General features: G+C 57.8%; 1 protein-coding gene across 1 annotated transcript in view; it reads right to left on the bottom strand.

The window, feature by feature from the left end:
- Nucleotides 1-25,080, bottom strand: part of ZZEF1 (zinc finger ZZ-type and EF-hand domain containing 1) — a 44,056-nt gene that overhangs the window by 2,029 nt on the left and 16,947 nt on the right. The window contains exons 26-54 of the mRNA XM_051985091.1: nt 24,730-24,970; nt 23,668-23,747; nt 23,494-23,587; nt 22,767-23,133; nt 22,436-22,600; nt 21,985-22,104; nt 21,351-21,512; nt 20,620-20,749; nt 20,390-20,528; nt 15,507-15,672; nt 15,156-15,418; nt 14,632-14,744; nt 14,292-14,424; nt 13,373-13,497; nt 12,589-12,866; nt 12,239-12,413; nt 12,020-12,152; nt 11,726-11,922; nt 11,441-11,560; nt 11,208-11,348; nt 10,824-10,924; nt 10,173-10,308; nt 9,730-10,089; nt 9,357-9,500; nt 8,932-9,100; nt 8,368-8,466; nt 5,702-5,867; nt 4,139-4,292; nt 3,762-3,833 (exon numbers count right to left, since the gene is read on the bottom strand). Coding sequence (XP_051841051.1) covers nt 3,762-3,833; nt 4,139-4,292; nt 5,702-5,867; nt 8,368-8,466; nt 8,932-9,100; nt 9,357-9,500; nt 9,730-10,089; nt 10,173-10,308; nt 10,824-10,924; nt 11,208-11,348; nt 11,441-11,560; nt 11,726-11,922; nt 12,020-12,152; nt 12,239-12,413; nt 12,589-12,866; nt 13,373-13,497; nt 14,292-14,424; nt 14,632-14,744; nt 15,156-15,418; nt 15,507-15,672; nt 20,390-20,528; nt 20,620-20,749; nt 21,351-21,512; nt 21,985-22,104; nt 22,436-22,600; nt 22,767-23,133; nt 23,494-23,587; nt 23,668-23,747; nt 24,730-24,970 — 4,743 coding nt within the window. The remainder of the gene's footprint in view (nt 1-3,761; nt 3,834-4,138; nt 4,293-5,701; nt 5,868-8,367; nt 8,467-8,931; nt 9,101-9,356; nt 9,501-9,729; nt 10,090-10,172; nt 10,309-10,823; nt 10,925-11,207; nt 11,349-11,440; nt 11,561-11,725; nt 11,923-12,019; nt 12,153-12,238; nt 12,414-12,588; nt 12,867-13,372; nt 13,498-14,291; nt 14,425-14,631; nt 14,745-15,155; nt 15,419-15,506; nt 15,673-20,389; nt 20,529-20,619; nt 20,750-21,350; nt 21,513-21,984; nt 22,105-22,435; nt 22,601-22,766; nt 23,134-23,493; nt 23,588-23,667; nt 23,748-24,729; nt 24,971-25,080) is intronic.

The raw sequence follows: 25,080 nt of genomic DNA, 5'->3' as shown, positions 1-25,080 counted from the left end.
ATCAGAACCAGGAGTCACCCTCAGACCCACGTTCACCAACATCAGCACCGCCCTTCCCACAACGCCAAGCCGTCTATCACAGACTGAGACGCGTCGTTTTCTTTAATTCTACAGTTGTTGTTGCTCAGTCGTATTGAATGGGGTTTTCTTGGCAAGATACTGTTGTGGTTTTGCCATTTCCTTCTCCATTGTGTCCCCACTTTACAGATGAGGAATTGGGGTTAAGTAACTTGGCCAGGGTCATGCGGCTAGTTAGGTTTTTGAGGTCACATTTGAATTCAGATCTTCCCTGACCCCAGAGCGGTGCGCCACCTAGCTCCCCAATTCTAAAATGAGTAATCATCAAAATATTCCAGTAAAATTTGAAAGGTGACCATGCAGAAAACCACGAGCCTCACACCAGAAAAGAGTAGACTGGACATGCAACTAAAAAAACTAGGAAAAAACAAAATTAAAAACACCCAATTTGAAATATGAAAGAAAACTATCAATCTAATAAATAAAAGTAGAAGCTGAAAAACAAAATGAAAGTGTTGTTATTGGATAAAATTTTAAAAAGGGAGAAAACCAAATGACCAGCACCAAAAACTAAAAATTCACCAGCCGCCACTGAAGAGGAAATAATTAAAGAAATTGTTAGGAAACAGGCAATTCTTATTACTATGTTGCCCAATTATGTGCCAATAAAAATCTGGCAATCTAAGTGAAATGGAGAAATATTTGCAAAATATAAATTGACCAAATGAACAGAGGAGGAAACAGAATTCTTAAATAACCCTATCTTAGCAAAGGAAATTGGGTAAGCCATCGGTGCTCTGGATCTGCAAGTTAATTCTACCAAACATTTAAAGGACAATTAACGGCGATAATATAGAAACTGTTTGGAAAAACAGGCAAAGGCAGAGTCTTTTTATGACCTAAATATGATGCTGACACCTAAACCAAGAAGAGCAAAAACAGAGAAAGAAAAAACTATGGATGAATTTCCCTAATGAATGCTGCTGCAAATATTTTAAATAAAATACCAGCAAGGAGATCACAGCAAAACATCCCAAAGACAATAGAGGATTTATATCAGGAAGATAAGGTTTTTCAATATCACGGAAAAACTATCAGCATAATTGACCGCATCGATTAGCAATAACAATGAATTATTATGATGTTAGATATATTTATCTCAACAGCTGCAGAAAAAGGTTTTGATGAAATAGAGCACTAGAAAGCACAGGAATAAATGAAACTTTCCTTAAAAGGAGAAGTAACAGCTGTTTAAAACCACCAGCAATCATTATCAGTAAGAGGGCTAAGTTACAAGCTTTCCCAACCCGATCAGAGGTGAAGTCGGGACACCCATGATCACCACTAAGGTTGAACGTTATATTTAAAATGCTAGCTACAGCAGTGAGAGAAAAAAGAAACAGAAGGAACTACAAGAGGCAACGAGGAAACAAAACTAGCACTTTGCAGAGGGAAGGAGGCTATACTTGGAGAATATTAGATAATCAACTAAAAATCACTTAAAATAATTAAACCCACGGAAAACATCAGCGCTTCCGTATACGTCCAATAGTTCAGCAGCAAGACACAGGAGGAGAAATTCCCCTTAAAAGAATTCTCTAAATAGGTGGGCGTCTCGCTGCCGAGACAAACCCAGGAACTAGATGAACACAATTACAAAATGCTTCCTGCACAGAAAAAGTCGGAGCTAAAGGAGAAGACTCTTAATTGCTAATGAGGAGGTCAAGCTAATAGAACAAAAATGACAATTCTACCTGAATTAATTTTGTCAGTGGCATACCAATCTACCAAAAAACTCTTTCAGAGAGCTAGAAAAAAATAATAATCATCTGGAACAAAAGGTCAAGAATATCAAGGAAATTCACGAAAAAGAAATGTAAAGGAAGGTGATCTAGCTGTGCTAGACTTCCAATTATAAAGAAGGAATCAGCAAAACAATCTGGTACTAAGGAATAGAGTGGCGGTGGATCAGTGGAACAGAAAGTCAGTATACAATGCAGAGTTTGGTGTTTGAGAAACCCAAAGATCCAAGCTTTGGGAACAAGAAATCACAATTCAATAAAAATTTCTGGGAAAACTGGAAATTGGTTTGGCAGAAACGAAGGTACAGACCAGAGTTTTAGACCATATACCAAAGGTCAAATTGGGAACACGATTTGGACGTAAAAGGTGAGAGCAAAAGCAAATTACGAGAGCAAGGAATAGTTTGCCCTTTAGATCTCTGGATAAGGAAAGAATGTAGGAGCAAAGGAGAGAGATATAGAGGATCATGGGAAGTACAAAAGGTGACTGATTATGGGAGATTAAAAAGGGTTTGTACAAACAGCACCCGTACAGCCAAGATCAGAAGGAAAACAGAGAACTGGGAGAATGTTTTTTTAACAGCAAGTTTTCCTGATAAAGGTCTCATTTTTCAAATAAACAAAAGGCTCCCTGGCCTCTCCCTTACACTTCCCGCACAGCCAGAATCCAGATCAGCGCCTGTTATCATTCTCCCCGGGGGGCCATTCGGGGCCCCTCGGCACTGACACCCCTGCGCCTCTCGCAGCCGGAGCCAACCCTGGAGGCTCAGGCAGAGCGGAGGCGCTCCCTCTCTGCCTCGACACCCGCGACGGACGGGCCTCTCCACCCGTGGGCTGGCTGAGAAACTAGCTCTTCTTCTCAGACTCTGTTCCCCTCAGACCCTCCATGTGTGAGATAACCAGGGCTGGCAGGCTGCCACCTCTGGGACTACAGGTGCAAAGGTTTTATAAAGAAATGGGGAATTCTCTCCCTGTGCAACAAGTGAACTGTTCGGTTCTGCACACACATATTGTATCTAGGATGTACTGTGACATATTTAACATATATAGGACTGCTTGCCATCTGGGGGAGGGGGTAGAGGGAGGGAGAGAGGGGAAAAACTGGAACAGAAGTGAGTGCAAGGGATAATGCTGTAAAAAATTACCCTGGCATGGGTTCTGTCAATAAAAAGTTATTATAAAATAAATAAATATTTAAAAAATCGGACTGAAAAAAAAAGGGGGGAATTCTGCAAAACCTCTCTCTGAGCCAGGCTACTGGGTGGCACAAAACCGCGCCATTCGGTGCCTCATCCCTCCCACTGCTCAGGTCTAGCGGGCACGTGCTCCTATCCGGACAAATCCACTCTCCTTTCTAATCCCCCCAGGGCCCAGACACATGGTTCACTGCCCCGGTTGCTGAGACACTGCGCGGGTCCCGATCCCCTAAGCCAACTGTGCGCCCATCTTCCCCGGCACCCACAAGTCCCTCCAGTTTCAGCCAACTCTCCTGAAGGCCCTGGATCAACCAAATGGTCCCCAAAAGGAGCCGGCCCGGCCCGCCCTTAAAAGTCCCCCCTGTGTTCCCAGTGGCTCCCTTGTCATCCCTTGCTGGTCTGCTCTGTAACTGGGTCGCTGGTCATCACCCATTTTCTCTGTCACGGGCTGGTCCTGTCCCTCCCAGGCCATTCTGCCCAAGGGACCAAGGGCCTGCCTCAAGGACGCTTGGACCCAGGGCCTGGATATTTGGGGCCCTGATGTGTAGAGAGCCCCTCGGGACTCTCCCCTGGCCCCCCATCTTCTGTTAGCTTCTCTGGGGCACAGATGAGCCCCTTTCATTGTGTCTTGGTCAACCGGCTGCCACGTTTGGCTCTTTTTCTCTCTTGAGGACACAACCCAGGAGCTGGGCACCTGGGGACCTCTCCCCTTCCTGAGCCCCTCCCCCCACCTCGCCGAGCTTACCTGGGCCGTGCAGCAGAGCAGGTAGTCATCCGTCGTTAAGGCGAGCAGGTAGTCCTGCGGGGAGCCTAGCTCCTATGAGTAGAAAGCATATCCAGTCAAGTGGAGGGAGGGTTGGCCCGGTAGCAGAGTGGTTAGGGTCAGAGTAGGGGTGGGTGGACCTCCCTCTGGGGAAGCCATGCTTTGTGCAAGGGCAAGAGCACCAGGGGAAGTCACATCACTTGCCCATCACATAACTGGGGGTGGGGGGTGAGGGGCAATCACTGCTAAGGTCCCACTCCCTCTAGGAACAGGCCCTTACACTGGGCACGGTCTGGCTCCGTGTGTCCCGGGGGTCCTGGGGGTGGTTGGTTGGAGGACAGGGCAGTCCCAGACCTCACCTGGACTCTGTTCTCAGTAACAAGGAAAAGCTCGGTGAGGGCTCGGTGGAGGGGCAGGAGGAGGCCGGGCTGACTCACGTCCTGGCACAGACCCTTCTCCATTTGGGCAAAGAGCTGCCAGAGGGGCCGGAGCAGGGCAAGGTCACAGAGGTCACTACAAAAGAAAGAGCCAAAGGAGAGCGGATGACCAGGCAGGATGCTGCAACATCCCAGAAGTCTCCAGGGGGCAGGGCACAGGAGAGGTGGCCCAGAACCTTCCCAAAGGGTTCTAGGGGAAAAAGGGGAAGGTTCTGGAGTGCCGCGAGGCTGCTGTGGGCACCCTCTTGCCTGCGGTGCAGTTAGCAACCCTCATGGGGGGGGGGAGGGGGGAGGCAGCATGCACGGGGAGGGGGAGGGAGTGCAGCTAAGGGCCGTTCATTTCTGAAGGGTGAGGCTCACGGCCCTCTGCACCCTCCTAGTCCTGGAGGTCTCTGAGCAGGTTGAGGGCCTGGGCTCCTCATATTTGCGGGCAGTGGCTGGTGGGCTGGTCCCTCACTCAAGGAGTCCTGAGGCTCACGGCCCACTGCCAAGTGGCCAAATCTCTCCGCTCATGTCCCCTCTGGGGGGGCCGCGGCTTCGCTTCTCAGCCAGCCAGTGACTAGGAGGTACCAGGCTCAGACTGTGCCCATCCTGGCGGAATGGCTCAAATTATGCGCCTTATGCGCCAGCACCTCGGCTGGCACGAGAGAGGGAAGGCCGCGAGCCCGGTGGGTGTCTGTGCACAAGGCCTTGAAGCCGAGGCTCTGGTCAGCCGGGCCTGGGCCCAGCAAACCCATTCTCGGACGCTCTCTTCTTAAGCACGTGCCATTTGCCACCCAAACCTTTGCCCAATGGGTCACAGAAGGCAGATTGGGAGGGAACCCCCAGCACGACCTATCTGTTGAGGACCGTCCAGCCCCTACACGGGGACACCACCAGCTCCCACCTCGGGGCGGACAGAAAGCTGCCAAGAGAGCTCCACCTGAGGCAGAAGACTCTGGAGGACTTTGGTACTTTCTTCCTCAGCTCGTTTTACAGTTTAGGAAACTGAGACAAGCAGGGGCTGAGCCTGGATTTGAATGCGGGTCTTCCTGATTCCAGACCGGGAGCTCTATCCACTGCATCACTGAGCTTCCCCAATTCCCAAGGACTCGAGAGTCTCTGGCCATGGCCACTGAGACCACCAGAAGTAGCCCATGCTCCAGAGGGCACCACCAGGCCACATAAAACACATGTCCCCTCCCTCCACGGCCTTCCAAGCTTCCTGTCTGAACCGGCCTAAGGATAACAAGTGCCTCCCCATTGCCCACAACCAGAGAACGGCCACCACTGGGGCCTCATGGGACTTGGTGTGTCTATAGTGAGAGGGCCATCTTCCTGCAGGGGGTGGGCACAAGGAATTCTCATGAAAAACGGCTCCGGAATCCAATGGGTGAATGGTCCCGGAACTAGGAGTGGGAGTCCCCTCATCTGGGTCCTGGGCGGCGCGGCGCTGAAGGGCGTCTAAGAGGGGCGAGGGGGACCTTGCCCGCCCGGCGTCCCTACCTGTGCCCGCGGCACTGCACCATCTTCAGGAGCAAGTGGATGGCTTTGAGCCGCTGGTGCCCGGTCTGGCGGCAGGCCACGCCCACCTGCCATGCCCAGATTTTGGCCAGGGGCAGGTGTGGAACAACCCTCTCCTCCGACAACATCTTCTTCAGAATCTCAAAGCCTGGAAAGGACAAAGACAGCCCTTAGGCATCAGAGCGGATGCTCTCTCCCAGAATCCTGAAGAAGGCCGAGCCCTCCCCGGGGTAAGGCGCGGAACAGGTCAGAATGACACTCCCCACACTCTCTCCCCCACACTCTCCCCATGTCTGGGACCCATCAGGGAGGGTGGTTCCAGCAGAGGTGACTGCTGCCTGCCGGGGGAACTCCTTCCAAGGCTCCCGGCCCAGGCTCCTTCATGGGGCTCTAAAGCCCTTGGCCTTTTGCACCCAGAGTCATCAAGTCTTTCCACCGGCCTCCCGTGACCCAGCCTTCACGGCCGCAGACACAGGAGTGTGGCGAGGAGTGGGGCTTGCCTCCCCAGTCCCTTCAGCTGCTCCTGCTGTCCCCGGCCATCAGGAGCACGCTGCTGAGCCCTGTCTGCCAGAAGCTCTGTCCTAATGTGCTTCCTGCAGACCCAAGAGCCGGCCCACAATGCCACGCTGCTCTGCGCCCTTGGCCTGACTTCTCAGTTACCCTTTTCGAAGCTCCACGGCTGGGGAATTCCCAGCAAAGCCCCTGGAGGAAGACAGCAAACTTGCAGGCAATATCAGCCGATTCCACTGGGCTTTGTGAGCTGCAGGACGGCCCCGGACTCACTTCTGCTGTCCTAACCAGTAGGGCCCCAGCTCACACCGAGCTAAGAGACCTGAGGCTCCTAGACAGTCCCCCCCCCCCATTTATTTTAACCCCAGAGGCTCAGATGGGAGGCTCTCTTTGCAAGGCCAACCAAGGCTTCTCCCCGTGTGCCCCCAACACTGCCCCTGCTGTCCCTGCCTCTGACTGGGGGATCCCACAGCTCTTAACCTTTTCACAGCAGAGTCCCATAAAAGCTGACTCTTTCGGCACGCCTGTGGTCCCTGCTTCGTCCCTGAACTAAAATGGTTCTTCCCAAAGTCAGCGAGAACACTAAGTGCCACGTCACCAACGGTCAGCCTTGCCCCTTCACTGTCATCGCCCACTCCTGGTTACCATCCCACTACTCTCCCTCCTCCAGTCTGGCCGGCCCTCCTCTAGGCAGACGGCTATTTATTAAGTACGCACAATGTGCCCGCCACTGTGCTGGGGATGCAAAGAGAGGCAAAAGCCAGTCCCTACCCTTAAGGAGTGAGTGAGCTAATGAGGGCGACAACATGCAACAATATCTATGTACTATGTACAAGGATGTTATGCATAGGATGAACCGGAAAAAAATTAAGCAGGAAGGCTTCCTGCGCAGGGTGGGATTTTAGTTGGGGCCTGAAGGAAGTCTCAGGAGTGAAAAGTCAAGGTGAAGGGCTGGGGGAAGAGTCAGAATTCCCAGAACAAAAGGACAAAAAGTGGAGGGAAGAGCTGGGAAGCCAAGGTCAGGGAGTGGGGAGTAAGTGAAGGAAGGAAGGAGCAGGCAGATGATGAAGGGCTTTGGAGGCCAAATAAAGCCTGGAGGTGACGGGGAGACATTGAAGTTTATCGTGTAGGGTTCGACAGGGTCGGTCCTGTCCTTAAGCAAAGTTGTGGTAACTGCTGAGTGGAGGATGGACTGGAGCAGGGAGGATTTGGGGCAGATGGCCCAGTGAAAAGGCTGTTGCAACAGTCCAGAAGTAAAGTGAGAAGATGTTGGAATCTTTACAAACTGTCAAGTCATTAGAGTTGATAGAGACAATAATTATCTAATTTAGCCTGGTTCGGTATGATTGATCTGATCCTACAAGGAGGAAAAACCAGAAGAAACCAGGTACTAAGTAGAACTAATTGATACAATGCTTGGTTCCAAGAGCTCCCCCGAATGTCTCCAAATCCAAAGGTTTGTCCTTAATCTCCAGCCAGCCAGGTGGAAAATGGAATGAATCTCTCTTCCCTCTGAGAGGGGGCTTCTGGCTGAACTCACTTGATGCTCCCCTCTCATTCTAATTCAGTTGAACTCTTCTGACTGGGCCTCTCTGTCTGCTTCTTATATATGATCTCTTCTGAGAGAATGGGATTATGGGTTTTCTCCCAGCATGCTCTCTGGCCCTAAGAGCCTCAGGGGAGGTGTGAATTCACAAAGTTACTTTGTGAAGCTCCCATACTTGTGAACTCCAATGAGGACTTAAATACTTCTTGCTTATATGAGCTCTCTAAAGGTGTGAACACAAGCATTGTATCAATTCCATTGAGTTAACACTAGGGTTCTAACATCTCCCTTGAGTTGTCACCTTGTTTCAAGTTAACACTAGGATTCCAACAGTCAGAGGAGAGGAGGAAGTGTAATGGACAAATGACACTGTACAAGCGAAACTGACGAGAATGAAAGGCTGCAAGGATGAAACTGACAAGAGAAGCCACAAAAGTGAAACTGACGGAGACCCCGGGGGATGAGAGAGAGTGAGGATCCAGAATGGCTCCTAAGTTGCCAGTCTGAGGGGCTGGGAGGAAGGCTTTGTTCTCCAGGCACCCAGCAGGCCTGGCTCGGGACGGGCCCCGTATGTCGGGGGCAGCAGCCCTACCTGTCTGAAATCTCCCCAGATGTCCGGCCGTCACAGTGAACTTGTAGCCCCACTCCGTGTTGCTCATGTCAGAAGTAAATCGGTAGTACAGCGTGTCTCCTGTGGGGGGCCAGGAGCCAAAAGCAGAGATCAAGAGTTGCTGGAGACTAGTGGCCAGGGCGCACTGCCAAGACCCCTCCCCTCCCTGGGCTCCCCTGGGCACCTCCCCCCCATCTCTGCTACCTCCAGAGATGGAGAAAGCCTTCCCTCCCACAGGCAGCTGGCCCATGAACTTTGGGAGAGTTCTATTAGGAAGTCCAAGCTCTAGAACCAAGCGCCACCCGTGGCCCAAGCTCCAAGCACTCAATCACGGGACCTGGGGGAACCCCTTCCCCCCCATTGCCCCTAGCAGGTAGTGAAAGGGGCCTGGGCAGGTGCCTTGGGGCACCCCCGGCTCGGACTCCTGCCTCCGGCACTGAGCGCCCGCCCGTTTCTTGCATGTGCCCCTGCGGCGCCTTCCTCCTCCCGCGGCCCCTTTTGAGCACAGTCCCACCTGGGATCCTGCCCCAACGTGGGACCGATTACCTGGAAGCTCAAAGTCGATCCATTTCTGGGAAGAGCCACTGAAACTGTGGCGGTCTTGCTGGAAGTCGCTGCTGCTGGACATGGCGAGCTCGTCGCAGCCCTCCTCGGTGCTGCACTGAGGGTCAAACTTCACAGAGAGGTAGATGGCGCCGGGGATGTGGACTTTGTCCTGGGGGGGACAACAGGCCTCTGAGGCTCCCTGGGCCGCTCCGCTCCCCACCCGGCCTCAGCCCCGGGAAAGTGCTGATGGACAAGCCTGAAGGCGCCAGCTCCCCTGCCTGGGGGGGCGCAGCTGTCCCCCCTCTTCCGTGTCCTCTTCCCGTCAGGCGCCAAGGGCCTCGAGGGGGCCGCCTCCCTTCTCGCTGCCCCCCCGGTGCTCGTCCCGGCTCCCGCCCCGCTCCCGGCCTGCCCGCTGCGCCCCGCACCTCAAAGGTGGTGTTGTTTTTGTAGGGGTGCTTGGATTCGCGCACTTGCACGGCCGTCCCCGGCTCCTCCATGAAGTGACAGGCCGTGAGCGCCATGGGGCCCAGCATGTCCTGGCTGCAGCTCTGGAGCACCTTGTGCAGGATCTGCCGGGGACACGAGGGGCAGAGGTCACGGCTCAGGCCCTGGATCCAGCGCAGGCCGGGGCCGTTTCCCTGGGGACAGAACCGAGCCCCCCGGGGAAAGCCCCCGACTCTCAGGTTGGTCTCCCACCCCGCAGGCCTCTGGGCCAAGGGCGGCCGTTCTTGAGGGGTTCGCTGCCTCTGTCCTGACCGTGGGCTGGTGGCCGGGACCCTCCCTGGGCACGAGCCTCACCTTCTCCCACAGCTGCCTCTCCTCCAGCTGCATGAGCATGTCCAGGATGTAGGCCATCTGGGCCGGGCTGGTGAGCTCCAGGACGTCAGCCGTGATGGCCATGGACTCCGGCCACTGGGCGAGCAGGGAGGCCAGCACGTGCCGGGCGTAGAGGACGGCCGTGGCCTCGTTGACGCGGCGCAGGTAGGCACGCGCGGCGCTCTTGGCCCGGGAGCCCAGCTCCTTGTGCAGGAGTCCGGCGCTCTTGGCCCTGCGCTGCTTGGCGTAGCTGAGCTGCAGGTCGCTCTCGGTGCTGGCGATCAGCTTCTGGGTCACGGGGTCAGACTCTTCAGCTGCGCGGTCGCAGGCCACGGGCTTCGCCTGCCGACACAGAGCGCCGTCAGGCCCCCGGGCCGCCCCCTGGGGCCCCGGGCCAGAGGGAGCGCGGCGGGCCCACGACCTACCCAGCAGGGCAGGATGATCATGTCCGTGTCCACGGCTCTCGAGGTCAGCTCTTCCAGCCTCAGGCGCTTCCGAGGCTGCCACTTCTGGGCCAGGCTCCGGATCTTCTCGTCGGTCGTGATCACGTCTCCGTCAAACCTTCCGAGGAGGAGGAGGAGGGGGTTTAGGGGCAGACGGCCGAGCAGCAGCTGCCAGCGTGCCGGGCCGAGGGCAAATCCAACTCGGGCACTTCTGGAGGGGCCCCCGGGCAGTGACCTCGCTGCTGCCTCCATTTCCTCCTCTTTATGGAGGGGACTCTGCCTGCGGAGTGCTTACTCAAGGCCAGGATGGTCAGCAGGACCCATGAGCCTGCGAGTCCACCTCGTCCCCTAAGCGAGAAGTCGGGGCTCCCTCATCCCTCCGACCCAGCAGGACCCAGCGTCCACATGGGGAAGGACGGTCAAAGGGAGACGTGGCCTCCCCGGAGACGCCTCTGGCCTGGGCCCGGCTGCTCCGAGACCCCGGGAAGAGGGAGGGCTCACTGAGGGTGCCGGGGGTGATGGAGGACAAGAGCCACTGGCCCCGGGGTGCAGGTCCAAGGTGCCCTCGAGGGCCAAGGACCCCTTCGGGCATGACGCCTGCCCCCTCCCCCCGCCATCCCTTGTCGTCCTCACCTCCTCTGGACCTCCAGGAAGAAGGAATCCGTCCTCTTCATCTGTAACTCGTACATGGCCCGGAGGATGGGCAAAGGGGCATTGAGGGCATCGTGGGTCATCTGCAGAATAAGGGCCAGGAGGAGTGAGGGCGGGGAAAGACGGGGAAGGGGGAGAGCGGCCGAGACACCGGGGCGAGGGAGCGTCCCCCCTCTCAGGAAAGCCGAGGTCGCCGAGGCCGGGAGGGCAAAGGAGGGCAGCAACACGGGAAACCGAAGGAGAGAGGCCGGTGTGGGCGTGCCCGGTCCTGCAGGCGGCGTGGCCCGTGGGCAGGGGGGGGGCCTCCAAGGCTGGCAGACCAGGGGGACGGCCCCGCCCCTCCCGGGCTGCTCCAGGAGGACGTACCAGGAAACAGACCTTGGTGGCCTCATCCAGGCCCTCGAGCGGGTCCGGCTTGCCCTGCGCCACGTCCCCGGGAGGGCTGCCTGGCTGCGGCGGCCCCGGCGCAGGCTCCCTCTTGGACGAGTAGAGCAGCACGGACAGGATCTGCCAGAGAGGGGCCGGCCTGAGACGGAGCCCAGCAGGGCCGGCCCCGGCCTCCCCAGAGCCCCCCGCCCGCCCTCCGTCCGGGGCCTCACCTCCAGGTCCCGCAGGAGCCACGTCTTACTGAAGCCGGTGCCGCGGCTACACTTCTTCACCAGCAGCTTCAGCAGCCCCGACTCCAGGAAGGCCGCCTGGATTTCCTCAAAGCCCTGAGCCTGCCACACAGAGCACCCAGGTATCGGCCCTCAGGAGCCCAGAGAGTGGCCCCGCTGTGGGGCCAAAAGCCCTTGGGGAGGCTTGTGGTTCCGACCCCCGACCCAGAGCGACCCCGCGCTCACCCAGGCTCACACGCCCCAGACCCCTCCCCCTGCAGGGCTCACCTTCAGGGTCCCGTACAGGCCCTTGAGGGCCAAGGACAGCACCCACGTGGCCTCCACGGCCTCCGGGCAGCCGGGCTCCAGGCTGCTCTGCAGCAGGTGGCTGCTGATGAAGGTGAAGTGCCGCAGGTGGGCGCTCAGCGGCGTGGGCGAGGCCGCGCCCCCCTGGCCACACGGCCGCACCAGCTGGCAGTCTTTGACTGAAACAAGGAGGGTGGGGGTCACGGGGGCGCCTCCGGGAGGAAGGGGCTTGAGGGGAGGGCGGGGGACGCTCCGGGGAGCCCCAATGGTCAGAACCTGTTTTCCGTTTGCGGGTCTTGACGTCCACGACGACGGCCCGGCTCTTCTCCGTGAAGTGCTTGAGGACGATCACGTCGTGAGGCTCGTTGGCGTTGTCCAGGTACAGGGAGCGCGCGCCCACACACAGCACCTGGGGGGCAGGGCAGCCTCGTGGCCAGCTCCCGGCTCCGCCCCCCAGGTTCCCGCCTCCGCCCCCTCCCAGGCGGGGGGACTCACCTGGGGGAAGCCCACCAGCACGAGCAGGGTGAAGATGTTGGTGTGCTTCAGCTGGAAGGGCAGCTGCTTCAGGCAGTGCTCCGTGAAGGCCGCCACCGCGCCGTGCCAGTGCGGGCAGCCGTGCAGGGCGTGCAGGATGTCCGCCATGGAGCAGGCCCAGTCCAGGCCCACGCGGCTGCCAGAGCAGCAGGAGAGGGAGGTGAGGGCGGGGGGGCTGGGGCATCCTGGGTGGGGGGGGGGTTCCTCACCTGGGGACCCGGGGTTCCGCTCCCTCCTACTCCTACTGCCCGTTTGCCCGCCCGGACCCCTGGCTTCCAGAAGAACGGAGGCGGGCGCGGGTCCGCGGTTACCTGTCCAGGCACACGGCTCCCAGGCTGAAGAGCAGGTGAACCGTGTCCCAGCCCTCGGGCGCAGCCGCCCCGTCCCCTGCCGAGAACAGGCCGTGTTTGGCCGAGAGGACCCCGGTCACCGCGGCGTCCACCTCGGCCGGCGAGAGCCGGACGATGAGCTGGCCCAGCAGGCCCAGGGTCAGGTGGTAGGTCTCGTTCAGGTGCCCCGCGTTGGAGATCACCACTTGGAACATCAGGGGCAGGATGTCCTTCAGGTTTGCCCAGGAGACCGTGGAACCCTGGGGAGGAACGTGGCCCCGTCAGGCCCGGCCGCCGGCGACCTGCACCCCCGAGCCAGAGGGAAGGGGTCGGGCGCAGAGCGACTTTGGAGCCCGGGGAAGGGTCGGGCACAGGGGGCAGAGACACCGCCCGGATCCACGCTTCTTCTCACTCGAAGGCCAAGCTCCGCAGAAGGGAAAGGGATGGGAAGAGGCTCGTTGAACCCGAGAGATCCCAGCCAAGATCTCAGCTCGCTGCTCGGTCCCGCACCCAAGGCCTTCCTGGAGGAGGGGACCTCCGGGTTCTGCGCCCCCTCCTCCTCTCAGCAGCCCCAGCCTCGTGGCCATGAACGGTGACGTCGGGCAGCCCACACCCGAGGGGTTCGGGGGGAGCACCCCCGCCCTGTGGCTCCCCAGGACTCCAAAGATTCACCCCCTAATGTGCAGGAAGAGCACGGAAGAAGACAAAGGGGCCCCCGTGATCCGGACTGACCGCTGCCCCCCCGGCCGGAGCCCCAGGTTCTCACGGATTGTATGGGCGGCAACATGGCGGCCAGCAATCCCAAGATTCTCTTCTGGGAGCACTCGGCAAACACCTGCTCGGGGCTCGGGGGCACGATTGGTTCCCGCACGGCCCTCACGGGGGAAGCGTCTGCATGAGGAAACAGGGCGTCTGAGAGAGTCCCCCATGGGACTGCCCCCAGGCCGGACCGCGGGAGCGCGCGGGGCTCCGGATGCCCGAGGGCGAGCTCTCCTCAGGAGAACGGGGTCAGTGCCCGCGCTGCCCCCACCAGCCCCTGGCTCTCCGATGCTTGGCCGGAGCCCCAGCGGGTCTGACTGGGCCCCACCAAGGCCAGGACGCCCCAGCCCTGCTGCCCAGTCACCCGCGGACGGCGGCTGCCAACCAACCAATGGGTCCACCTGGACTGAGGCGGGGCCAAGAGAGGGGGTCTGAGGTCAGCACAGCAACCAAGGCGATCAGCAGTGACCGCAGATTTAGGGCCGGCCTTGTGGGAACAAGGTGGGGTGGGGGTGGGGGGGTGAGGGGGAAAGGGCACTGGGGTGGGGGCGGGGGCGCGGGCTGGGCCGTCACAGACATGGGGGCGGCCGCCCACGTCTCCCGCGTGGCTGAGGCCTAAGGACCAAGGGGCAGGAAGAGCAGGGGCTCCCGGGCACCCTATGGGGCCCGTCCAGAAGCAGGGGGTGGGAGCTCTCCCAGAGTCCCCCCCCCCCCCCAGGTCTGCCATCAACGCCCAGCCCACCTCCTCTCTCAGCACGCCCCACAGTTGCCCTCGGCCTGAGAGATGGACACGCTCTGGCGCCCCCTGCAGAATGGGAGGTCCTTGAGGACAAGAAAGGTGTGTGCTGGGCCTACGGGGTGGGGAAGGGGGGTCCTCTGCCCACGCACTGGAGAACGAGACCAGTGAGAGGCGGAATGCTCCGAACCTGGGAGCGCCGGCCCGTGGGCTTCCTCGGGGGCTTCCCCAGACGGTGCCTTCTCCGGAGACGAACTTTGGCTTCCCAGAGCGGCCGGCGCGCCGTCTGAGGGGAGGGTCTCATCCCTGGCGTCCCCTTGGCCCTACGATGAGAAGGGAAGCCCAGGGGAAAGGGTGTGAGCTCCCCCCGCGGCACCAAGAAGGGCGGCTGATGCAGTCGGCGATCCGTCAGCTCCGGGCCCAGGGACCCCGGCCAGCTTGGTTTCTGAGGGGCCGTTTGGGGGCCGGCAGCAGGGACAGATGCGCTCTGGGGGGAAAGAACACCACCGAAGCCCTGGGTGCCCCCTTACCCAGCTGGGCACCGCCATGGGGGTGCCCGTCATCTCGGCGGCCTTCTCCTCCCCGGCGCCATCTTGGAAAGAGCCAACAGAGACCAGGTCGTTTTCTGAGGATGGGTCCGCATCTGGCCACAGGGGAGAAGAGGGAGTCAGGCTCGAGGGGCCCCCTGGAGAGAGCACGAGTCCTGGGACCCTGAGCACTTGGCGGTGCTCCGGAGGCCCCAGAGGGATGTCCACCACGGCCCGGGGGGTCCTGCCATTCTGAATGACCGCTCCCCACCACCCGGTCGCCGAAGGCCCCTGAAACCCTGGGACTCTCTCCCTGCTGACTCGGGGGGGCACTTTCTGGGACCTCACAGGCCAGAACAAGCACCACTGACATTGGGGGGCTCAGGGCAGAGCAGTGCTGATGTTTGGGGGGTCTCGGGACACCCCCCCATGCGCTACGGCAGAGATGCTTTTCTGACAACGCCGCGATGGTGACTGCCCCGTAACGGGCGCCCCGGACGCCCCAGGTCAGCCCCGACGCGGCTCACCCGCGTTCCGCTGCGCCTTCAGCAGGCATTCTCCGAGGAGCCGCAGGCACTGCGCCTGCAGGGTGGCCGCGGCCCGGAGGGCCCCAGGGTCCGGCCCTTCCCCTTCCGCCTCGGCCCCTCCGGCCAGGTCGGCGGCGTACAGCGTCAGGGCGGCAAAGAGCAGCCAGGAGTAGTTGTGGACGTAGGGCTGGACGAGCCGCTGGCAGTCGCTGGTGCGGATGGTCACCATGGGGTAGACGGTGACGCCGTGGCTGGGCAGGTGGCTGCAAAGCAAAGGCGCGGCTGGCACAGGCCGGGGGGCGCAGGGCCGGCCGCCCCCCCCCCCCCGCCCTGGGGGCCCGCAGGAAGCACCTGTCGGAGTATTTCTTGGCCGCGTAGCAGCCGTAGCAGAGGTCAAAGTCGTCGCACACGTCACAGTTCATCCTGCGGCCCACGATCACGCCCTGGCAGTGGTCACAGGCGTACTCCATGTTCACCATCTCGTGGTCGTCTTCGTGGCCCTCGGGCTTCACTCCACCTGGGGCAGGGCAGGCGCACATGGGAGGGCCGGCCCCTGAGGCCCTACTCCGCCCCACACCCGCAGCGCCCTGAGCACTTGCTGGCCCACCCGCCCACAGGAGATGCTAGAACCTCCTCGTGCCCCCAGACCCCTGCTCGGGTCCGGGGGGGTCCGGCTCCGGCCCCAGAGACCGTGTCTACAAACGTGCTGCAACCACGGAGGGTGTGGCTCGGAGACTGCAGGAGGCCTGGCACCGCGAAGCCCCAGATTCAAATCCGCCCTCTGGGCTCCATCACAACAGCCTATTTCACCCCTCACGTGCCCACTACCCTCTGAGATCGTGGAGGCCGTGGTAAGGGTGGGAGCGTGCGGGCCAGGAAGCTGCCCCTGCCCAGGAGGGCGCAAGGGGCCCATTTGACAGAGGAGAACTCCAAGGCCCAGAAAGAACATGTCTCAGCGCCAAAAGCGTGCTGGCCAGGCCCACCTCCCAATGCCCCCCCAGAGCTCCAAATCAGAGTTCCTGACCGATAAAGGAAGGCCTGCCCAGAAAGGCCCTGCCCACTCCACGGCCACACATCCCTCCCTGGCAGCGAGGACAGAAGCTCTCCCAGGCCTCCCTACAGAGAGAGGCGGCGAGGGAGAACGGTGGGCCTGGGGGGACTGAGCCCTGGAGACCCCCATGCTGGCACAGCGGGGTCTACACCCCTCCTCAGAAGCAGCAGCAGCAGAAAAGCACCCCCCCCCCCAGCACAGAGCCCAACTTTATCTCATCAAGTTCTAAATCAAGAAGCAGCCTCGAAGAACAAAGCAGCCGGAGCGTCCCAGGACCCGGCCTGCGGGGGGCTGCGGGGGCGGGGAAAGGATCCGCCGGGTCAGAAACAATGACAAGCAAAGCCTCAAAGGCAAAAATGGGCCTCGGACCCAGGCTCGACAAGGTCCAGGAAGAGTTGGAGAAGAGAGAGAGCAGAAAAACCATTATTCGAAGAGAATGAATGGCTCAGGAACAAAGGCACTAACAACACCGAAGGAAAAACACCCTGAAAAACAAAAACTGGCCTAATGGCAAGAAAGAAAAGAAGAAGAAAAGTGTTCCTTAAAAAGCAGAATTGGCCAAATGGGAAAAGAGGCACAAAAGCTCACTCGTGAAAGCAATTCTTAAAAATTAGAATTGGGCAAGTGGGAGCGAATGACTCTACAAGGTACCAAGAAACATCAAAACAAAGTCAAAAGAAAGTGAAAAATAAAATAAAATAGGAAATACTTCACTGGAAAAACAACTAAGCTGGAAAACAGATCAAAAGGGGTAATTTTATAAATGATTGGACTGCCTAAAAGCCTAGAAACCATTTTTCAAGAAAATGAAAAGATGCACAGATATCTTAGAACACCCCCCCCCAATATTCACACTCATACACCCACATTCTCTTGGTTGGGTATAGAAATCTCTTATCCAAAGGAACACAAGTAGGGAAGGGGATAACCAGAAAGGGAATGACAGCAGTAGTGATAAAAGGAAGGACAGATTTAGGAAGACAACAGGCAAAAGCAAAAACAGACTTCTGAGGAAGAAGAGAGTAAAAAAGAGAAAATCATAAAAGAAAACAGGATGGAGGAAAATACAAAGTTTGCAATCATAACTGTGAAGGTGAATGGAGTGAATTCACTCAGAAAATGGAAGTGGACAAGAGAATGGATTAGAAACCAGAATCCAATAATATACTGATTATAAGAGATATGCTTAAAACAGAAAAGAGACACGCAGAATTAAAATATGGGCTGGAGCAGAATCTCTCCAGGACTATGGGCAGGACTAGCGATCATGACCTCAGACAAAACAAAAGCAAAAATAGGCTTAATTAGAAGGGATAATCGGGAAAACTACATTTTGTTAAAAGGTATCGGAGTCAATGAAGCAATAGTAATACTAAAATAAAGTTAAATGAATTATGAGAAAAAAGAAAGTGAAACTATAGTAGTGGAGGATTTCAACTTTCCCTTTTCAAAACTACAATAACCTAACAAAACAAAGTTAAGGAGATAAATAAAACCTTAGAAAAGTTAGATATGATAGATCTCTGGATAGAACTAAATGGAAATAGAAAGAAGTATATCTTTTTTTCAGCTGCACATGGCACCTTCACAAAAACTACCGTGTAAATTTCACAAATCCAGAAAATTTTTGACTATAATGAAATGAAAATTACACTCAATAAATGGTCCTGGAAGCATAAATTAAAAATGAGTTGGAAACTAAATAATCCTAAAGCATAAGGGGGTCAAAGAACAAATCACAGCAGCAATCAATTGTTTCACTAAAGATATTAACACTAAGACAACCTATCGAAATTGGTGGGATGCAGCCCAAAGTAGAAGTTAAGGGAAAAATTTTTATCTTGAAATGCATAATAAAAGGGGGAAAGAGCAGATAAGTTAATTGAACATGCAACTTATTTTTAAAAACCTTCCAATTAATCCAATTAAGGAATAAATATAAATCCTTAAAACCAAAAAATAAAATCGAAAGTTTACCAAAAATGAAAACAGTTAATGTACCATTAAAGCAATTATGATGAGCTATTTTGCCCAGTTATGTACAACACAACCGGCAATCTACATGAAAAGAGAGACATTTACAAAGATATTAGCAAAGAAGGGAAGAGAACACCTTAAGTAACCCTCTTAGAAAAAGAAAGTAAACAGACTATACATAAATTCTTTAAGAAAAAATCCCCAAAGACCAAATGGATATGATTTCCAAATGAATTCTACCAAACATTTAAAAAAATGAATTTGGATATTATATAACTGTTTTGAAAAAATAGGTAGAAAAATCCTACCAAATTCCTTTTATGACACAAATGTGACTTTAACACCTAAACTAGGGAGAAAAAAACCACAGAAAATGGTAAATCAATTTCCTTAAGGTATATATAAAAATTCTAAATAAAATGCTAAAAGGCATTTACAGAAATCTATCACAGAGATCATACACTATAACCTGGTGGGATTTATAATAGGAAATCAGGGCTGATTCAGATATTAGGAAAACTATCAGAGTAACAGGTGATATCAATTACAAAGGCAACAAAAACATATGATGATTTCAGTAGATGGAGAAAAAGCTTTTGACAAAATACCACATCCATTCCTAGTAAAAGCAACAGAAAGCATAGGAATCAAAGGAGCCTTTCTCAAAAATGATTTATTTAAAAATCTAATGCAAACATCATCTGTAACATAAGCTAGAAGCCTTCCCAATAAGATCAGCAATGAAGCGAGGAAGTCCATTATCACTATTATTCATTATTGTACTAGAAATATAGGTTATAGCAATAAGAAAAAGAAATTCAATAGGAATAGGCTACAAGGAAACAGAACTCAACTCTTGCAAATGATACCACGACATACTTAGAGAACCCTAGAGAATCAACTAAAAAACTGAAACAACTTTAGCAACTTTACAGGATGTTAAAAAAAAAAAAAAAGCCCACATAAATTATCAGTATTTCTATAGAATACCAACCAAATCCAGCACAAGAAATAAAGGAACTCCTCTTTAACTGCTGACTTAATAAGATATATGGTGGAAACTGAATGGAAATGAACACATGCTATATTCACATCCCCTCCTCCCCCTTTTTTTCCTCTCATGGTTTTTCCCTTTTCTGATTTTTTTCTTCCCAACATGCTTCATAAAAAGTTGTGCATTAAAAAAATGAATACACATGTATACCCAGAAAAAAAGAAAACAATAAAAAGTTAAAAAATAAAACAAAATATATAGACGTCTGCTAAGACAAACTCAGGAATTACATGATCATCACAAAATGGTTCTAAAGAACTAGAGAAAGATGAATTGCTGATGGGGAAGCTGAATATAACATACATTACATTATATGCATATTATACACATAGAGGTATATGTATATGTCATCTCTATATACACACGTACATGTCATCTTTATACACACACACACACACACACACACACACGCGCGTGCGCGACCACTATAACAACGGCAATTCTAAGTTAGCTTACTGATTCAGTACTATACCGATCAAAGTACCAAAATGGTTTTTTAGAGATCTAAAAATATATCGGTCAGCTAGAAGAACAAAAGGTCAAGAATATCAAGGGAATTCATGGAAAAAAGCAAGTGAAGGTGACCTGGCTGCAGCCGATCTTAAGCTGTATCAGAAAAGGAGAATCATCTAAACTCAGTTTTTTTAAATGAAAGCAATTTTTTTTTTTTAAGAAAAGAGGATCAAGAGAGGAGTGGTAGAAAGCCAACGTGCGCACACAGCAGTCAGCGGGCGGGGGCCGGGTAACAGAGTCCATCGCCAGGAAGCCGGGGTGTACCCGTGCACAGACCCGGTGGAGGAGCCCACAGAGGGGCCCGAGTCCCCAGCAGGTGTGCCGGCGCCAACAGGAAAAGGTGGAGGAATGACGGAGAGGAGGGGAGGGGGAAGGCAGGAGCCCACCGTGTGGGGCGGCGGGACTCAAGGAAGGAGTAACACCTGAGGGACAAGCCCCCACTCCCAGACTAGATGAGAAGAGGCGGGGGATAGGGACGGGTCTCCCCCCCCCCCCCCACAAGAAGCCCCGGCCTGGAGCCAGGGGAGAGGAGGAAGGACTCGAGGACGCCCCTCTGCCGCGCTGCACGGGTGGCCATGGGTGCCCAGAAGACAGCCGGTGCCCTCCGGCCGGACCCCACCTCGGCCCAGGGAAGCATACCCAAGAAACAGGTCTTGCAGAGGTCCATGTCGTGGCACTGGAGGCAGCGGTAGCGGTGCCAGGGAGCGATCTCGTCGCAGCCGTCACAGGAGATGTCCACGTTCAGCAGGTCGCAGTAGCGGGCGATGAACATGTGCATCTGCGAGGGCAGAGAGGGCGCCGTGAGGGGGCTGGGCGGGGCCGTGGCTGGGGGAGGGGGGCCGGGCTCCCTCGCAGCCGGGGGCACCTGCCTTCCTCTGCTTCTCGGCGTCGGCCTGGCCGATCTTCTCGTACCAGGCCTCGAACATCCCGTCCCGACACTCCTCCATCCACTCCGAGGTCTGGCGGTACTCGGCCATCTCCTCGTCCTCGCTCCACTGGCTGAAAGGGAGGGGCGCTCAGAAGGTGGAGCCAGGGGGAGGGAACCAGGGGGTGACGGGGGGGAGCCCCATGGCAGAGGCCCACAGGGGGGGTCTGAGGTGGGACTTGAACTGGGGAGGACCCTCGGACCAGGAAGCCCTGACATCAGGTCTCGCCCCAGGCACAGAAGACCTGGACCCTCAGCTTCATCCTCCATGAACCAAGGGAGCGGTTCTTCTGTGGGGGCCTTCAGCTCCCACCCAATCAACAGATGAGGAGACTGAAGCTCAGAGGCCACCCGAGACTTCTGGCACTTGTGGGGGTCCAACCCCCTGCTGACCCACCCTTCCTGGGGCTCCCCCAAACACCCCACCCAAGACTCCAGGATTAGACTCCCCTTATCAAAGACTCCAGGTCAGCTGGACCACAGAGGCACTGACCAGCATCCTGGACGAGCTGGGGGGACCGGGCAGCCCTGGAGCACCAGGCCCCAGAACCATCCCTGTGAGCAGAGACAACGGTCCGTGATCCTCAGACCAAGAAGTAAGGGACCGCCTTGGGGCCAGGGGTCCCTCCCCCGGGCCCCAGGACGGCCCACTGCGGAGCTGCCTCCCGCCCTCACCAAATGGCCCTGTGGTGGAGACTGATGTTTTCCTGCGCCATGGTCATGAGCAGCTCTGGCAGCCGGATCTCGGCCAGGAAGGGGAGGTCGCTGGGCTCCCAGCCCATATCCAGGAGATGGAGCAGGGACGCTTGGACGCAGGACAGGGCAGGGAGCAGGGACCTGAAGGAGCCGGGAAGACCACACTTAGAAGCCCACAGCTGTGCCAGGGCGGGGGGGCCCCGAGCCAGGTGGCCAGCTCGGCCCCAGGCTTGGTGGGGGGGGCCCTCCCAAGCCCTAACCCTTCCTTCTCGTGTCCCCGAGCTCGGCCTCCGTGGGGGTGGGCTCCCATTCCAGCTGCTGTGCCAAGCCCTTGGACCCCCGGAATCCATTCTGGCCGGGAAGGTCCATCTGAGCCCCGACTGGGACGGAGCTGACGGCGACCTCAGCGCTCCCCATGCGGCAGAAGTGGGAGCACAAGGGGCCGTCTGAGACCGCTAGGGTGGCGAGATGTCAGAGGCAGGAGGGGAGGCCGGAGGGGAGGCCGGAGTTCTCCCCACTGACCCTGCTGCCCGGGCCGGGCCTTGGCGCCCCCCGACGTGGGGCCCCTGCCCTTGCAGCCGTCCGGACACCCGTGGGAAACACTGTCCCGTACCTGTCCTTCAGGTTGCCGAAGCCCTTCACGGCGTCCACCAAGAAGCGGACGAGCTGGTGGTAGGCGTGGCGGATCTCTGCGTGCAGCGCGGCCCCACAGCCTTCCAAGTGGCCAAAGTAGCTAAAAGCAACGCACATGGGCCGCCCGGTCACTCGGGAGGAGCCCAATGCCATCCAAAAACAGGGCCCGAGCAAGCCGGGGGGGCGACCTCTCTTGGGACACGTGAATGAGGGAAGAATGGATGCTGCCCGAGGGGATGCAGAACCAAGATCGAGAGCCACGGGGAGGGGAGGGGAGACAAATGAATCCCAACCCCCCCCCACAAGGAGCCGCAGGGGGGCGGGGGGACAGATGAGACCCCCCCCCCAGAAAGCCGGGGGGATGACGACAGATGAGATCTCCAGAGATCCCTGGCCTGGCGTCCCAGGGGATGAGCTGCCTCTGCACTCACTCAGCAAAATCCTTCTGGCAGGTGAGCAGCTCCAGCAGGAAGAGGAGGCAGGCGGGGTGGAAGCAGTGCGGCCTCCCCAGCTGCTCCACGCAGGTCCGGGCCGTGCTCAGGGCATCCAGGACGCTCTTGGCCTGGGATCTCTTCAGCGACAGGACCTTCAGGACGCTGGAGGACAGACAGCCCGTGGAGGAGGTGGTGGGGGTCAGCTGCTCCCCCAGGGGAAACGTCCCCAAGCCTCCCACCCAGGCCCAATGGAGGCCTGCCCTGAGGATGGCCTGGCTCCAGCCTGGCTCCGGCCTCGCCTCCGGGGCCCCCGGCTCCGGCCCCTCACCTCTCGTGGGAGAGCGCCTGGTCCTTAAGGAAGTCCATCACGTCCTTGAGGAGGGGGTACTTCTCGGTCACCGTGGGCACGGGCCGGGTCTCCTCCACAGACCTGAAAGACAGGAGCCTGAGGCGGCCCCGGCCGAAGGTCGGCCGGCGGGTGGGTGTGGACGGGGGGGAGAGCCCCTCGTCCTGCTGGGAGGTGCTCCTTTCCAAGGGCCTGCTGGAAGGGCCCGGGGCGGCCTCCACCCGCTGACGGGGGCTCTCGGGTCCTGAGGCCGGCACGTGCTCTTCCCCCACGGAGCCGCTTCTCTGCCGGCTCGCTCCCATAGGCGGGAACTGCAGCAGCAGGAGAGCTTTCTGCGCGCACTCTCTGGCTGAGGGGGCAAAGGGGAGACAGCACAAGGACACGGTGTGGAAGGAGGGCACCAGACCTAGGGAGCCCCCTCCATCTCCCCGGCACCTCCTGCCCTCCCCTCCACATGTCCTCTGCCCAAAATAAGGGTCCTTCTAAATCACCTCTGGGAGTCCCCCCGCCCCCATCCTCCTGTGACCGCCAGGCCCGTGCTGAGGAAAGGACGGTCTCGTCTCTGTCACCCTAGTGAGGCCCCCGCTCCCACCCTGTAGCGTTCAGTGCGCCCCATAAGCCCGGCCCTCCGGGCGACTCCATCGAGCGTCTGGATCCGCTGCGAGCCCCCATCTCTGGGGGCCCGAGGACGCCATGGCAGGGCACTCACCCAGGCTCTCCGGGTTCACCTCACGCACATCGGCATCGGGCTCCCCTGAACCCTCGTCCCCTTGCTCCAGCAGCGCCTTCTGCTTCATTTCTAACTGGGAAGAGGAGGAGACCCCCGTCACTGGAGCCGCCCCCTGCCTCGGGGCCCACGGAGCTCCCCAGAGCCCATCCTTACCATCCATATCCTGATCCCATCGGCCAGGGCGTACACCTGGGCAAAGTCCTCACTCAGCACCCCCTGGCCCCCGCCAGTAACTGGGGAGAGAGCAGAAGGGCTTTGCTCACCAGCCAGCCCTGGGCCTCCCAGGCAGCAGCAGGCTCGGCGGGCCCCGGCCCTCCCCTCCTCCCGATCCGCCCCCCTCTTTGGCAGCTGTCATCCACCCCGGCCGCCTCGGGCCCCCTCTGAAGGACTTGGGATGCTGAGCCTCCCACTCGGCTGCCTTGGCCATCTTACCCCCCCCACCAGTAGTGCTGTGCTCCGGCCCCTCTCTGTGCCCGCCTCCATCCCCTCCAGGGGGACCCGAGCTGCCCAGACAGCAGGGGGCCCGTTCCTGGGGCTACCTATCCGGTCCCACCATCGGGGATGAGGGCTCGTCCGGAGTCAGGGAAGCCTTGTGATCGGGCCAGCGGCCCGAGGCTGCGGCAAAGGGCCCGAGGGACCTCCCCGCATCTGGGGAGGGCGGAGGCCCGAACTCCCTGGCACACCCGACTAGCTGGGGCCCTGCGGGGGCTCCCGGGGGGGAGGATGCCGGCCTTCCTCTTGCTGCCTCCAGGCCATCCCTTCCACGACACCTTCTCCCCGGTACCCCCGGGTCAGCCTGGCCCCCCAGGACCCCTCTGGCCTCGGGCTCCCCGCCCCGGCCTGTCCGAGTCTCGCTGCAGCCGGCAAGGTCCGGGCCGCAGCCCAGGAGATCCAAGGTGCCCGCGAGGTGTTTCTTCACAGCCCCTGGGCGCTGGTGCTCCGAGGAGCAGGGGACGCCCAAAGCGCCCGCGGTGGCCCAGCCCCAGGATGGGCAGGGCCAGGGGCCCCGGGCGCCCTCTGGTGGCGATGAACAAGGAGGGGAAAGGGCCCTCGTCTGCTCGGGGTCTCGGGAGGATGAAGGGGCCCGGCCCCGCATTTCCCTGAGGCCGGAAGCCAGCTGCTCTTGGGCCCGGGAGGCGGCTGCCAGTGGCGGGAGCTCCCCGAGAGCAGCGCGGCGTCGCTCGCTAGCCCGGCCCGGCCCGGGGGGACAGTTACCATAGCTCTGCAGCTTCTCATACAGCTGCGGCGTGAGATACACCAGCGCGGCAAACGCGGCGTTCACGGCTCGATCCACCGCAGAACCGGCAACGCTATCTGTCTGCGGGGCTTGTTTTTTACATGCCTGTGCGAGTCCTTGGAAAAGCTCGGGCCTCCGCCCGCAGAAGCCCTGAACGGCGTCTGACTTGGCGAAGTCGACGAGGAGGTCCCGGCCCGGGTCGGCCTGAGCGCTCTGGCTCTGGAAAGCGAGACCGAGGGGGCGCGTCAGCCGCGGGCACGCAGGGTGCAGACCGCGGGCGGGGTCCCCGGGATGTGGGGAGCGGGGCTTTGTGCCCGCGGGCCGTGCAG

This window comes from Antechinus flavipes, chromosome 3 (assembly GCF_016432865.1).
Source record: "Antechinus flavipes isolate AdamAnt ecotype Samford, QLD, Australia chromosome 3, AdamAnt_v2, whole genome shotgun sequence".
Taxonomy (NCBI): domain Eukaryota; kingdom Metazoa; phylum Chordata; class Mammalia; order Dasyuromorphia; family Dasyuridae; genus Antechinus; species Antechinus flavipes.
Note: the sequence above shows the minus strand (reverse complement) of the source record. Positions and strands in the feature narration are given on the sequence as shown.